At 36.4% G+C, this 13,440-nt stretch overlaps 1 protein-coding gene across 1 annotated transcript in view; it reads left to right on the top strand.

The window, feature by feature from the left end:
- Window positions 1–13,440, top strand: part of LOC120535778 (septin-7-like) — a 113,386-nt gene that overhangs the window by 53,866 nt on the left and 46,080 nt on the right. The window contains exons 6-8 of the mRNA XM_039763837.1: window positions 6,464–6,581; window positions 10,365–10,457; window positions 11,411–11,507. Of these exons, the coding sequence (XP_039619771.1) occupies window positions 6,464–6,581; window positions 10,365–10,457; window positions 11,411–11,507 (308 nt within the window). The remainder of the gene's footprint in view (window positions 1–6,463; window positions 6,582–10,364; window positions 10,458–11,410; window positions 11,508–13,440) is intronic.

Here is a 13,440-nt window from a genome sequence, read left to right on the forward strand (position 1 = left end):
GGACGAAAAAATAGGTTCCAGTTATGACCATTACGCGTAGAACTTTGAAATGAAACCTGCCCAACTTTTCTAAGTAAGCTGTAAGGAATGAGCCTGCCAAATTTCAGCCTTCTACGTACACGGAAAGTTGGAGAGTGAGTCAGTCAGTCAGTGCTTTGCCTTTTATTAGTATAGATTCATACCAATGTAATTGTTTTGTCACTGTTATAAGTGTTGCTGTCAGCAAGGAATTGATTATCATTATTTCTTTCAATCAGGTTCGTATTTGGAGGATGAGTTGTGTTCAAGTTATATTCCGTGTTTGTCAACCGTCGTAAAGATAACAGGTTTCATTCATCGAAGTTCTCACTACCCAAATCGGTACTTGTGAATCTAAGATGTTTAACAGGCATTCCCGATTATTAAGTTGTGGATTTGCCTGCGATTATTTAGCGGTAGCGTGTGTATGAACTTAATTTAACCTTTCCCAGTCCTGCAAAGTCAGTTCACGTTAGCTGCTCGGAGTACATGCATCGAAGCTTCTCAGCTGTGCTTGTGCTATCTCGGGCGATCTTGCGATATCCATGGCCTTATTTAATGTTAGCTCAGACCTGGCATACCAGCAATTTATACTCTGTTACAAAGTGATCAGAAATCTCGTTTAAACCCTGCGTCTTCTCATTAAACTTGTATCTCGCGAATATCGTATGCGTCGTGGGCATGACAAACGCCAGCGGCATCCTGTCTATGAACTTAATTTAAACTTTAGGTTAACACCGTGCTTTATTTCCGAAGTAGCTGCACTCATGAATATGCTTGTATGCGTCACTTGCTTCATATTCTTTTGCTGCCTTCTCAATTGTGTAATGCATTTTTTTGTTCAGCGCTCTTTGGAGCTCTTCCGTGTTCTCTACGTACTTGCGTCCCGCATCATCACGTCTCCCACGTAACTCCGCCTCACACGGCGAACGAGCCGCCGGCTATGACCATATATATGGTCGAAAGTAGGTTCAAGTTACGACCGTTACGCGTAGAATTTCGAAATGAAACCTGCTTAACTTTTGTAAGTAAGCTGTAAGGAATGAGCCTGCCAAATTTCAGCCATCCATCTACACGGGAAGTTGGAGAATTAGTGATGAGTCAGTCAGTCAGTGAGGGCTTTGCCTTTTATTAGTATAGATAAGGTATTAAGTCGTTCAACGCAGTGCATTCCTGGCCCCCTGACCCATACATTTAAATGTGTTTCTGATACAAACAATGTAAACAGTAATACAAAAGTACTTTTTGTATATGCTCTGTGTTTTAATCTTTAACATTGCAAACTTGTTAGCTGGAGATTAAAGAAGGATGCTTTAGAAGGCATTCAAGGAGGGGTAAAATCCTTCTGCCCTAAAGTGTTTAACTGTAAAGAGCCCCATTAGACTCATTTCAGCATTTTTTAAAAATGCTGAAATGCTGATTTGTAATTCTGTGTTATTTTTGGTTTCAAATTTCTAAAGCAATTTTGAAATGATTCTAAAATTCATTATCAGTAGTTCAAGTTTCTGTGGCCTCTTACAAAATTCACTGGTATTGCATACTAGTTTAATCATTCTGATCAAATCATAAGCATGCAGATCCAGCACTGTTAGCTACCACTTTAATGCTTTTTGTATATTCATCCATCCATCAATTATCCAACCCGCTATATCCTAACTACAGGATCACGGGGGGTCTGCTAGAGCCAATCCCAGCCAACACAGGGTGCGAGGCAGGAAACCAACCCGGGCAGGGCGCCAGCCCACTGCAGGCTTTCTGTATAATTAGCGTAAATTCAGTGATGTAATTCTTATGTCAATGTACAGTGTGTGTACAGAGATTTTTTTTAAGTCTGCTCTAGGGTGGCACAGTGGTTAGTGCATGTACTTCGTGGGTTCTACCTTCTGGATTTGAATCATCATCTTGTCCATTATCTGTATGGAGCTTGCATGTTCTTCATCTGCATAGATTTTCGTTTTCCTCCAGTTATTGTACAGTTTAGGTAAAATGGTGATTTTTAAATTGTCCCTATGTGGGTCTGTGCATGAGTGGGTGTTTCTGTAAATTGGCAGCATGTCCAGAATGGTTTAATATCTTGCTGGAATAGGCTTTGAGCTCTGTAACCCTGAATTGGATTAAATGGGTAATGTTATATATTGATTCATATGTCTTATAGCCATAATGTCTTTTTAGTGATGTTTAGCATAAATTATATAAATAATATACCTAATAAAATAGACAAGTAGTATTACACTAGCATCCAGCCTAAATGACATTATGTTAAGTATGTTGAAAAATAACAGGCAAACTAATGCATCTAAAATGTCCAGAAAATAATATCTGTTTGAAAGGCAAGTTACTATATACAGTGCCCTACACTATTATTGTCATCCCTTGTAAAAATTAGTAAGAAGGGTCAGAAAAAATTCCCTGTTTGCTGGAGAACCATCATCTTGCACTGAAAAAATAAGAAACATTTTTAATTGAAACCTGTTCATTCAAAGAAAAAAAAAAAGACCTCATCAAGAAATATTTTTTAACAAAAACACATCTGCCATAATTGTCGGCACCCTTGGAAATTAATGTAAAACAATGTAACTGAAGCATGTTTCCAATTTAAATTGGACATTGGAATGTACAGGATCTTTCCAGTTGAACTCAATGACTTCCTGATTAACTGGGATACAAATTTGAGGAGACACAGTGCCAGATTTCCTTAGCCAACCATCATCATGGCAAAGAAACAAGAACACTCCATCCAAATGAGGGAGAAGTGTGTCACCCTTCAAAAATCAGGGAATGGCAATAAAAAAATGCTGCTTGTCTGAAAATACCAATTTCTACAGTTAGGACAATAGTAAAAAAGTGGTCATTAATTGGTATTGTGACAAACTTGCCTGGAAGATGACCCAAGTTTATTTTACTCCCCCTACAGTAAGAAGGATGGTAAGAGAGACAATAATATCTCCAAGGATAACTGTTGGGGAATTGCAAGAAAAACTAAATTTCCAGTGTTATCAGGTCTCCAGAACCACCATCAGATGACATCTCCATGCTAAAAGATTATTTGGAAAGTATGCCAGAAAGAATCTTTTTCTGTCAGTTATCCACAAATGTAAGCGCCTTGAGTTTGTAAAATGTTACCAAAACTTTGACTGGAATTCTGTTCTATGGTCTAATGAAACAAACTTGAACTTTTTGGCAATAAACATGCAAAGTGGGTTTGGTGGGAACCTTGTCCCTACTGTGAAATATGGTGGAGGTTATGTGATGTTGTGGGGCTGTTTTTCCGCCAAAGTTCCTGGAAGCATTGTTTGTGTACATGGCGTCATGGATTCCGCGAAATATCAGGAGATTTAAAATCAAAACCTGGCTGCCTTCTCCAGGAAACAAAAACTGGGTCATCATTGGATCTTCCTGCAGGATAATAATCTGAAACACATGTCCAAAGCAAACCTGCAATGGTTAGCTGACAACAAAATCAAAGTTATGCCATGGCCATCTCAGCCCCCTGACCTGAACCCTATTGAAAACCTGTGGAATCATCTGAAGAGGAGGGCACTGTATGTACAAGAGATTAAACATATTTTAAACCAAAAACTACATTCTATTAGAAAAGAGAAAAAAAAAGTACCCTTAAGTTTGCTTAACACTGTAATGATCACTGTTCTACAAAGTTATTACTTAATAAAACAACTACCGAGTATACATTCTTTGCAGAACAGTTTGAATATGCATACAGAAACATGAAAAAAAGAACAGCATTTAGCAGGATGTTTCACCCATGTTATAGTCTGCTTATTGGTGTGGTGTTAAATGGGCCTTCATCAGAAATGTATCATGACTTTCCCACAGTTTTTGTTTTTGGATTTTCTTTTTGGAGTTATTCCACAAAACACGATATACAGCAAAATAATTGATTGTTGTAATTTTTTTTTTATTCTAAGCAAATACATTTCTTTTTTCTAAACTGTTATCTTATATAGACCTTATAGCCAGTTAACTGAATAAACAGATGTTAAAAAGTAACTTCGGCTTCTGTTCACTGAACTGGGCTCAAGGCCAGTTCAAACAAAATGGGGAATAAACAGGATCTGTGTTTCCAAATTTGTCTGTGCAACTAAACCACTATTATTCCAGCTTCATTGAGTATATTATTTTTCCAGTCTGCTGTTTGGCAGTTTAGTGTTGTAAGTATGTTAGGAATGCAAACTCTATGCAAATGCAAACTCCCTGCCAAGAGCCGTGAAGGCTGATGAATGCTCTCATACTGATGCCTGAAATCTTGGAAATTTTTGATTTTGCATATACAAGAAGAACCCTTAGAGTTTTTTAAGCTTGTAGACCATTAAGTATCTATGCACTGTGCAACCAAGAAACCTTCACGCAAATAAAATACGAATAGCCAATTTTATTTAGGTCAAGTCAGAGATGAGTCAATGCCAAGTTAATACGAATTCCTTTGTATATTATATGGGATTAACCTAGTAACAACGTCTCTTTGTAAAGAATGTACACACATACGCAACCAAAATATTGTCTTTCATTTTTATTTATGTTTTTGCCCGTTTCTTTTACTTCAAATTCAAAGTGGATATCTGGGTCAAATAAGTAATGATGCCAAGAGCTACTGCAGGAAACATTTAACTATTTTAAATGTTTGTCAAAGTTTTTAAAAAGTAGTGTGCATGGTCTCCCCAACTTCTCCAAAAATAGTAGGGTGCACTAAATGAACAAAATAGTAAATAGTCAGTAAAAGTAGAAAACAATGAGAAATTTTTATATTTCATGTATTATAGATAATCAATGTATTTAAATATAGGGTGAGCCAAAATGAAGTACCACATTGTGCAAGGTAGAGGCAGCCAAGTGGGCTGGGGTGGGGGGTCCTTTGATAGGTCATTTCTTGTAGTTTTCAGTTCGTAACATGCTTTGGTCCGGGGTTCACAGTGCTTTCGCTGTCAAAGCGTTCTTCAAAAACAACAAATCTATCATCACTACGCAACTTGCCTTTCCGAACGCACTTCAGCATTCTTCCTAACAGTGATGTCCCAAATCGGAAAGCAGTTCTTCAGAGGGTAGCTAAATTTAGACAGATGGGTACAACATTGAAAAGAAAATCTCCAGGCTGTCCTAGGACTGTACGAATGCCTGAAAACATCCAAGCTGTAAGGGCATCAATTTTGTAGTCTCCTAAATGTTAAACATACAAACATGCTTCTGCCTTAGGCATTTCCAACACGTCTTTGAGGAGGATTTTGCATGAGAACCTTAATTTCCATCCATACAAAATTATGGTAGTTGAAGAACTCCTTGGGAGAGCAGTATAGAGATGTGCATGAACATTCTGCAAACTGTTCATCGAGATGCCATCGTCATGGGCAGCGACAAGGTACATTTCCATTTAAATGGCTGCATAAATGAGCAAAACTTTCGCTAGTGGGCTGAAACCAACCCTTGTGAACTTCATCGGAGACCTCTGCACAGTGTGAGGGTTACAGTTTGGTGCGCTGTTTCAGAATTTGGCATTGTAGGCCCTTACTTTTTTTTTTTTTTTTAGGAGTGGGCAGCAATTGGAAGAAATAAATGTGGTGTATGCCTGATTTCAACAGGATGGAGCAACAATTCATACGGCATAGAGATCCATGTACAAATTTTGTGTGAGATGTTTGCGGGGAAGTTGATCTCCGTGCACAGCGATATTGGGTGGCCTTCATGTTTGCCTGATCTCACTCCATGTGATTTCTTCTTGTGGGGCTATCTCAAGTCGAAGGTATACACACACCAACCTCAAAACCTTGAAACCCTCAAAATGTTATTTGCCACGAAATCGCCGCTGTTCCCCTTGAAATGGCCAAACGAGACATGCGAGCATTCAGAAATTATCTCCAAGAGTGTATCGTTAATGGTGGCCACCACCTTGAAGACAACAATATTAAAACACATTGGAAAAAAACTTATTTTGTATACCTTTTCTCGTGTCTTAATGAAATTTATTTTATCTGTAACATTTTTGTTGAATAATCATTTGAAATGTGGTACTTCTTTTTGGCTCACCCAGTATAATAAATTTAAAATGATAATCTTGTTTATAACACTATTAGCAGTCTCTTTTTGAAGAATCCAAAAATCGGCTTTTCTGTTGAGAGTGGATAGCAAGCCAGTAGTATGAGGCTGGCTACATGCATTTCGTACGTATGGGTTAGGAGTGAAATCTCTGCTGGAAGTTCTGTTAAAACTGTATAAACTGGTTCAAAGGCATTTGAGGAAGAGAATATTGAATCAAGGTGTTTAAAATGCCTATACAAAGAAGATCAAATTAGAATAGTGACAGATATGTGTATAAACTATTTGTTGGGGCTATTGGTAATTGGAGAAATATTGCTTTTGTTAAAGTGGGGAATTTTCTGAATATAATAAACAATATGTTTCATTTCACATACAATATTTTTTCTTTTACTGTTAGGCTCAAGCCACTGGATATTGAGTTCATGAAAAGACTTCATGAAAAAGTGAATGTTGTCCCTTTGATTGCAAAAGCAGACACTCTCACCCCAGAAGAGTGCCTTCATTTTAAAAAACAGGTATTCACATATCATTATCCAAATTAATATCTACTTTTTGTCAATCAAATAAACTTTGTGGGTAAAAAATATCTGAAAATTAGTCATTTTTGCATAAAAATTACATTATCATAACACAATTGTGTTCATACATCAGGTTATTTTCCAGCCCATTTATCTATTTCTGAGTTGCATGAAACTGGTGCTTATCCAGGCCACAGTGAGCACAAAGGCGAACACCAATGTAGCCAGGACATCAGGCTTTCTAGACTACGCATTCACTCTAATGAGGCTAATTTAGAGGTGCTAGGTAACTATTGAAACTAAGATTGTACAATTTGCTGCATAAAATAAATCGAATGCAAATTTTGTTTTAATGTAATATATTCACCCACAAAGTCTAACACCCCGGAGATACTATTATCGTTGGATGCAGAAAAAGCATTTGAGATGGTTGAATGGGTCTACCTTTTCACTACATTGGAGAAATGAGGGTTTGGCCCGAACATATGTGTATGGATCAAACTACTGTATACCGGACAACAAACTTCAGTTTGTATTAACATTATTTAAGACTACTTAAAACTAGAATGTGCCCCCTGTCACTGCTGCTGTTTTCAGTCACCATAGAGCCACTGGCAGTTCACTTTTGAAATACTTATGAGAAAAAGGGGGATTATCAGAGAAGGACTTAAACAGAAAATATCACTATATGCAGATGACTTGGTACTATTATCTATATATCAGTTCCACAAAATACTGTGCATGCAGTCCTAACAGCACTAGCAGAATTTCAAAACATTTCTGGACTCAAAATGAATTTGAATAAAAGTGTGCTCTTTCCAGTGAACTCTAGCACATATTATTAGGTTGGATACCTTCCCAATTATCATCTCAGATCAGTTTAAATACCTAGGGGTAAACATAAAGCTCTTTATCAACAAAATTTTGCTGTCTGAATGGAAAAACTTGAGCAAGACTTGAATAGATGGTCTACCCTTCATCTCACTTTAGCTGGAAATTGACACTGTCAAGATGAATATCCTTCCTAAATTTCTTTTTCTATTTCAAAGCATTCCAATATAAATCAGTAAATAATTTTTTAAGAAGTTAGATCCAATCATAACATTGGATCAGACATTGACATAAATAAATGAACATACACAGCCTGGGTCCGCAATAGAAATAAAATCCTCCAGTACTACTTTATATTCCTTGCTTTGTACCCCAGTAAATACAAGTTTTCGGCAATATGCTATCAACCCAATTGTGCTTCATTCACTCAGAATATGGAACCAATGTAGGAAGTACTTCAAGACAGAAAAGCTTTTATCTGTGGCACTACTGCACGCTACCCATCTTTTTCCACCATCTCAAACGTACACAGTTTTTAATGCTTGTAAAACATTTGGGATTAAATCACTTCGAGATTTGTACATAGTTAACGTCTTTGCATCCTATGAACAATTACACTCCAAATTTAATTTTCCATCAACACAATTCTTTCACTACCTCCAAATTAGAAACTTTGCTAAATAAAATCTGCTCACTTTTCATCACCTCCCACCTACTTCTATTCCAGAAGAAAAATTGATCAGTCTTGAGGACTCAGGCAACATTTCTGTAATATGTAAAAACATTTTAAAGTCCCTCCTTTACAAAGTCAGAAAAGGAGTGGAAGGCAGCCATGCAAAAAATTCACTCTTGCTCCATATGTGCAAAGCTTACAGTCATTCAACTTAAATTATCAAACACATCTGTCTCATTTAAAGTTGTCCAAAATATTTCCTGGGCAAGATCCAACCTGCGAATGTTGCAATCAAGTTCTACCCTCATTGGGCCTTATGTTTTGGGCCTGCACTAAATTAACATCATTCTGGACCAAAATCTTTAAATGCCTTTCAGACAACCTTGGTGACGCAATCACTCCTAACCCATTAACAGCTGTGTTTGTTGTACTCCCAGGTGAGCTTAAAGTGGAGAAGGACAAACAAACTGATTGCCTTTACCTCACTACTACCATGTAGACTTGTCTTGCTAACTGGAAGAATCCTAACCCACCTCTTTTAAGTCAGTGGGTAACTGATGTTATATCTCTCTGTTATATAAAAATATTCGTAATGCTGGGCCATCTTAACTTCATCTCCTTATCGATATCTTTGTTTTGCAATGTGTCAATCAGAACAAGTAGCCTGCTCACCCATCCCCCACCGAGGCAGCTGAAGTCAAGTCAGACTCTGAGCTAATAATTTGGACTTCAGTCTTCACACATTATACACTTCACATTAATATTTTGTCAATTATTACTATGACATGAAAAATGTTTACATTTTAGTTATGTGTTCAACATGTGTTGCTTCACATCCTACATTTACCCAGATTGTTGGACACAGAACACACATGAAATGTGTGTATTCCAAATAACAATATATTATTTACCCTATACAATTCCAGACACTTCACTGCCAGATAAATAGACTTGAGTTCTGAGAATTGTGAGTATGACTTCATCTGCGTCGGTGGGGGATGAGATAATAGGCTGCTTGTGCCGATTGATAACTTTGCAAAACAAAGATGCTGATTAAGAGTGCAAAGGAAGTAAAGGTGGCCCGACATTACGACTTTTTTCGTAGTCTTCAGGGATTCTAGTATTTAACAGCTTCTGTGACAATAGTTTTTCTATGGGGAGTAAACAGTCTTGTTTAGGGGTAAGGATACGTTTTCAGTAGCAGCGTTTTAATTTTGTACATTGCTTTTTATCATGAGATAATCGGCCATTAAGTCTGGATTTTGAGTGTGTAGGAGTATTGCACGTTATTGTAATTTTTTTTTTTAGTTTTCTTTGAAAGCTAACTTCGCTGTAGGCTGAAGAGGCACATGTATCGATAGTTTTTGCCTTGCAGTTTTCATGGAATATCGAATATATTGTACTGTATTATAAAGTCTTACTCATTTACAGAACCATACATTACAGAGTGAGGGATTCAAGAAAACAGCAAATGAAAATAATTCAAGTTGTTTCATGCTAATCATGCAATTCAATTGTGATATGGACTGTAAAACATAAAAAGACTTTTATTACCTTCATTGACAAAAAATAACATCAGGTTTTTGTTTTTTTTTAATTTCCATAGTTTTATTGCTTACTAAATTGTTAAATAACAGGAGACGAGTGGAAAGGTTTTGAGAATCTCTAGTTCACCATGTTAATAATGTTTTCCTCGAGACTGTAAAACCAGGGCTTTTTCTCCACTTAAACTATTGAAATATATGGGTGTGGTCCATTTCCACGAGCAGTTCGTTTCAAGTGTCACAAATTTACATGCCTGTCAAGCATGTTTCATTCTTTGTGCAAAGAACTGAGAGGTTGCTGCTTCAATGCCAAAAGGCTCTCTCCATAGACAAACAAAGTCTTTGATGCAAACAGAATAGAATGTCATTTTTTTCAGTTTATTTTTTTTCCTTCAAAAGTAAAAGAAAAAGCAACACATTAGTATAGTTGTGTATATATAGTGTATTCACTGACTTTGAATTTTTTGAGAACATATCTGATTTTAATTGTTTTATGTTATAATCGCTTGTATTGAAAACACAAGAAGCCACTTTTTTTTATTATAAATGTCTCAACATTCCAGTCATAAGTCATATTTTGGCTTATATTCAATCTATTTCCCTTTAAATATCTTGACAGAGCTTTGAATCCTCTGGTAGAATCTGAAATTCTCCACACTGCTTGTTCCACAGAATTTTTTTTTTTTTTGCATTCTGAATAGCAGGATCACAGTTTCTCTCTTTTATCTCCAGATAATGAAGGAAATTCAGGAACACAAGATAAAGATTTATGAGTTTCCTGATGCAGAAGAGGATGAAGACAGAAAACTCATTAAAAAAATTAAGGTTTTTATCTGTATAGTTTTTAATCTATCTACTGTTTAATAGGAAAAGATTTCTCAAAATCTCAAATTACTTGGTACTGCACTTCAAGTTATTATTGGTTATTTGAAAGAGTTTAAAATAACAATACATTCTGTTTCAGACACTGTATTAGTTCACATTACTGAATATTGACAAACCAAATAATATAAGTGCAGTGCAGACAGTTTTATCAGTACAGCCAATTTAATTGACCTGAACTGGAAATGTATCTGTATTCTTATTCAAGGTGAAAGATCTTATTTCATCAGTTCACTCAGAATCCTTCAAGTGGTGACCTTTCTACAAGAGAAATAAAAGTCGACTACCTTTTAGTTTACCCAGATGCGTAATTATGAAAGCAACATAAAGATACCAAGCCAGACATTTTCTTACAATAAGGGACATTTTGGTATAAAAATGTAAAATAAAAAAAAAAAGAAAACAACTTTAAGGTCATATAGCCTTAAAAATATTAAGTTTCAAAAACTATTTTCTCTGCGTACATGTCACCGTTTAACAGCTTTAAAGCAATTATTAATTTGTGTACTAATTTATCATACAAAATACACTGATTTTACTATATATGACGTTTATAGTGTTATATAAAAATTTAGCACATTGTATTGCCCTCTCAGCAAAATTTTGTGTATGACAGTTTTCCAGAGGTGAGTGATCTCTTAAGCAGAACTCTGGAAACATGCAACTTGGTACTTTATTTTCAGCTTGTTAAGCATTAGAACTTGCTAGTTATTACTAAATTGTTATTCAAAGCTGAACACTTCACAAAATGTTTGCGTCTGCCAATAAAAGTAGTTAATTTATGACTCATGTTCTTACTTTTAATAAATAGTCTGAATAGATTTGGTAATGTCAGTTATTTCTGAAGGTTTGGACAATTTTTATGTGTATATAAGAGTAATTTCTGTATATCCTAGGAAAGAATGCCTCTAGCTGTAGTAGGCAGTAATACCGTCATAGAAGTCAATGGAAAAAAGGTCAGAGGTCGTCAGTATCCCTGGGGTGTTGCGGAAGGTATGTTTCTTAATGTTCATTTGTGATTTTATTAGTAAAGTATGTATTCATTTAAGAATTTAATTCTAAATGGAAAGTAACACAAAAACAACAATGAAACAAAAAAATGTGCTTATTAACATTCTAATATGTGATAACATGTTCAGTGTGCATGTACAATTGTAAGCAATAGATTTTTTTTTTCTTTCCTCTGAACATTGCAGTGTGTACCTTGTATACATATTAAAATCTATGGACAGACTAATCAGACAGTGTTATTTATTTATTGGTTTGAGTTTATTGGGAGAAGTATTTTAGGTCACAAGGTAGAGCTGTTACAGCTATAAAATGTGCACACATTTAATGCATCATTTATCTACTGCCTTGGAATGTTTTTTTTAACACTAGAATTACCAGAGCCTACGAAAAAACTCGTAATTCTGTCCCACCTTAAATTGCTTCTTAAATCCCTTCACACCAGCTCCTTTGTCTTCTAAATGTGCTGATAAAGAGAAGCTAGGAGTAGCCGGCTATTCCATCCCCCCACCAATTTAGAACGTACACAAACTTCTCTCAGCTCATGCCTTGATTGAGTATCTGGGAGTCAAGTGGAGTTTTAGAGTGGAAATAATAGATTGTTATTTGGAACACACACATTTCATGTCTGTTCCGTTTCTACAGTAATCTGCGTAAACACATTGTTAAAACAGAAACGTTTTTTATATTCTAGTAGTAGATGACAAAATGTAGGCATAAACTATATAATGTATGAAGCCTGAAGTCCAAATATCAAAGAAACATTTTCACAAGAATAACACAACAATTGCGCTTTTATTCAAAAATATAACTGCAGAAACAAAAAGCCGCCTTAACATGCGACATTGACAGCAGATTATTGTAACTGCCTTCGTGGTTCAATAGAATCAGTTCCCACTTGGGAATCAAAAGGTCACGAGTTCGATCCTGCGCCTCTCCGTTTTGAGAGGTAAACTGCTCTTAGTCTTACTATTTTAGAATAAAAGCATACATTTGATTTCAGTCTGTAACAGCCGGTGCAATTTATGATCCTTGTAAAGGTTAGCTTTTTTTTTTTTAAATTCACTCTTCATTCTCTCAGTCGCGTTCAGAATCAATCCATACAACCCCATCTGACACGGCTGTTTTCACATAAAGATGCGCTATAGCTCTGCAGTGTACCACGATGCATACTAACGCGCCCCCCCCCACCGAGTTCTGACACACAAACACTGGCTAAGCTGCCTTCTTCGTATCTCACCGTCACTTGCTTTTCTTTTTATTCAGTTTTATTGAGTGTCCCTGCCAGTCCCCGCATGTTGCTGTATGCTGTTTCTTTTGTATTCCAGGACATGCAGAGGAAAGAATGGTAAAGAGCAGTAACTTCGGCGCTATATGCAATCATCAGACACTCCCCATCTGCCCGTTGTTTTGTTATACTTTTACACCAACATATGTTCCTGTGTTTGAGCATGCTCAAAAAATACACGTGTAATGCCACGAAAAGTGCACGCAGACACTTCATTTCGCAAACAAAACAAGTGCACTTTTATTCAAGACTACCTGTATAACCGAAGAAAAAAGAAAGCAAGTTACAGTAGGCGATTGATACGACAGCTTGCATGGTGCAATGCTAAGAAGTGCTGATTTTCATTCCGTGCTATATAAAATCATCACATTCAAATATTAACAGTTCCCACACACCCAAGGACCGTCCTTCCTACATTTACGACACGTGTACTTGTTGCGTGCACACACCTCTCTGTGCTATGGTTCCTATTACACTGAATGAGCACCTGACACTGTACTTTCTTCCCTGGGGGAAGGTCCTGCATCAGAGAATTTCCAGTTCCTGCATAAATTCACACCCGATCTGACGCTGTTCGTTTTCAAATAATATTGCATTAGTGCGATGATATTTTCACATATATTGTCTCTT

The sequence above is a fragment of the Polypterus senegalus genome, chromosome 9 (assembly GCF_016835505.1).
Source record: "Polypterus senegalus isolate Bchr_013 chromosome 9, ASM1683550v1, whole genome shotgun sequence".
Taxonomy (NCBI): Eukaryota; Metazoa; Chordata; class Cladistia; order Polypteriformes; family Polypteridae; genus Polypterus; species Polypterus senegalus.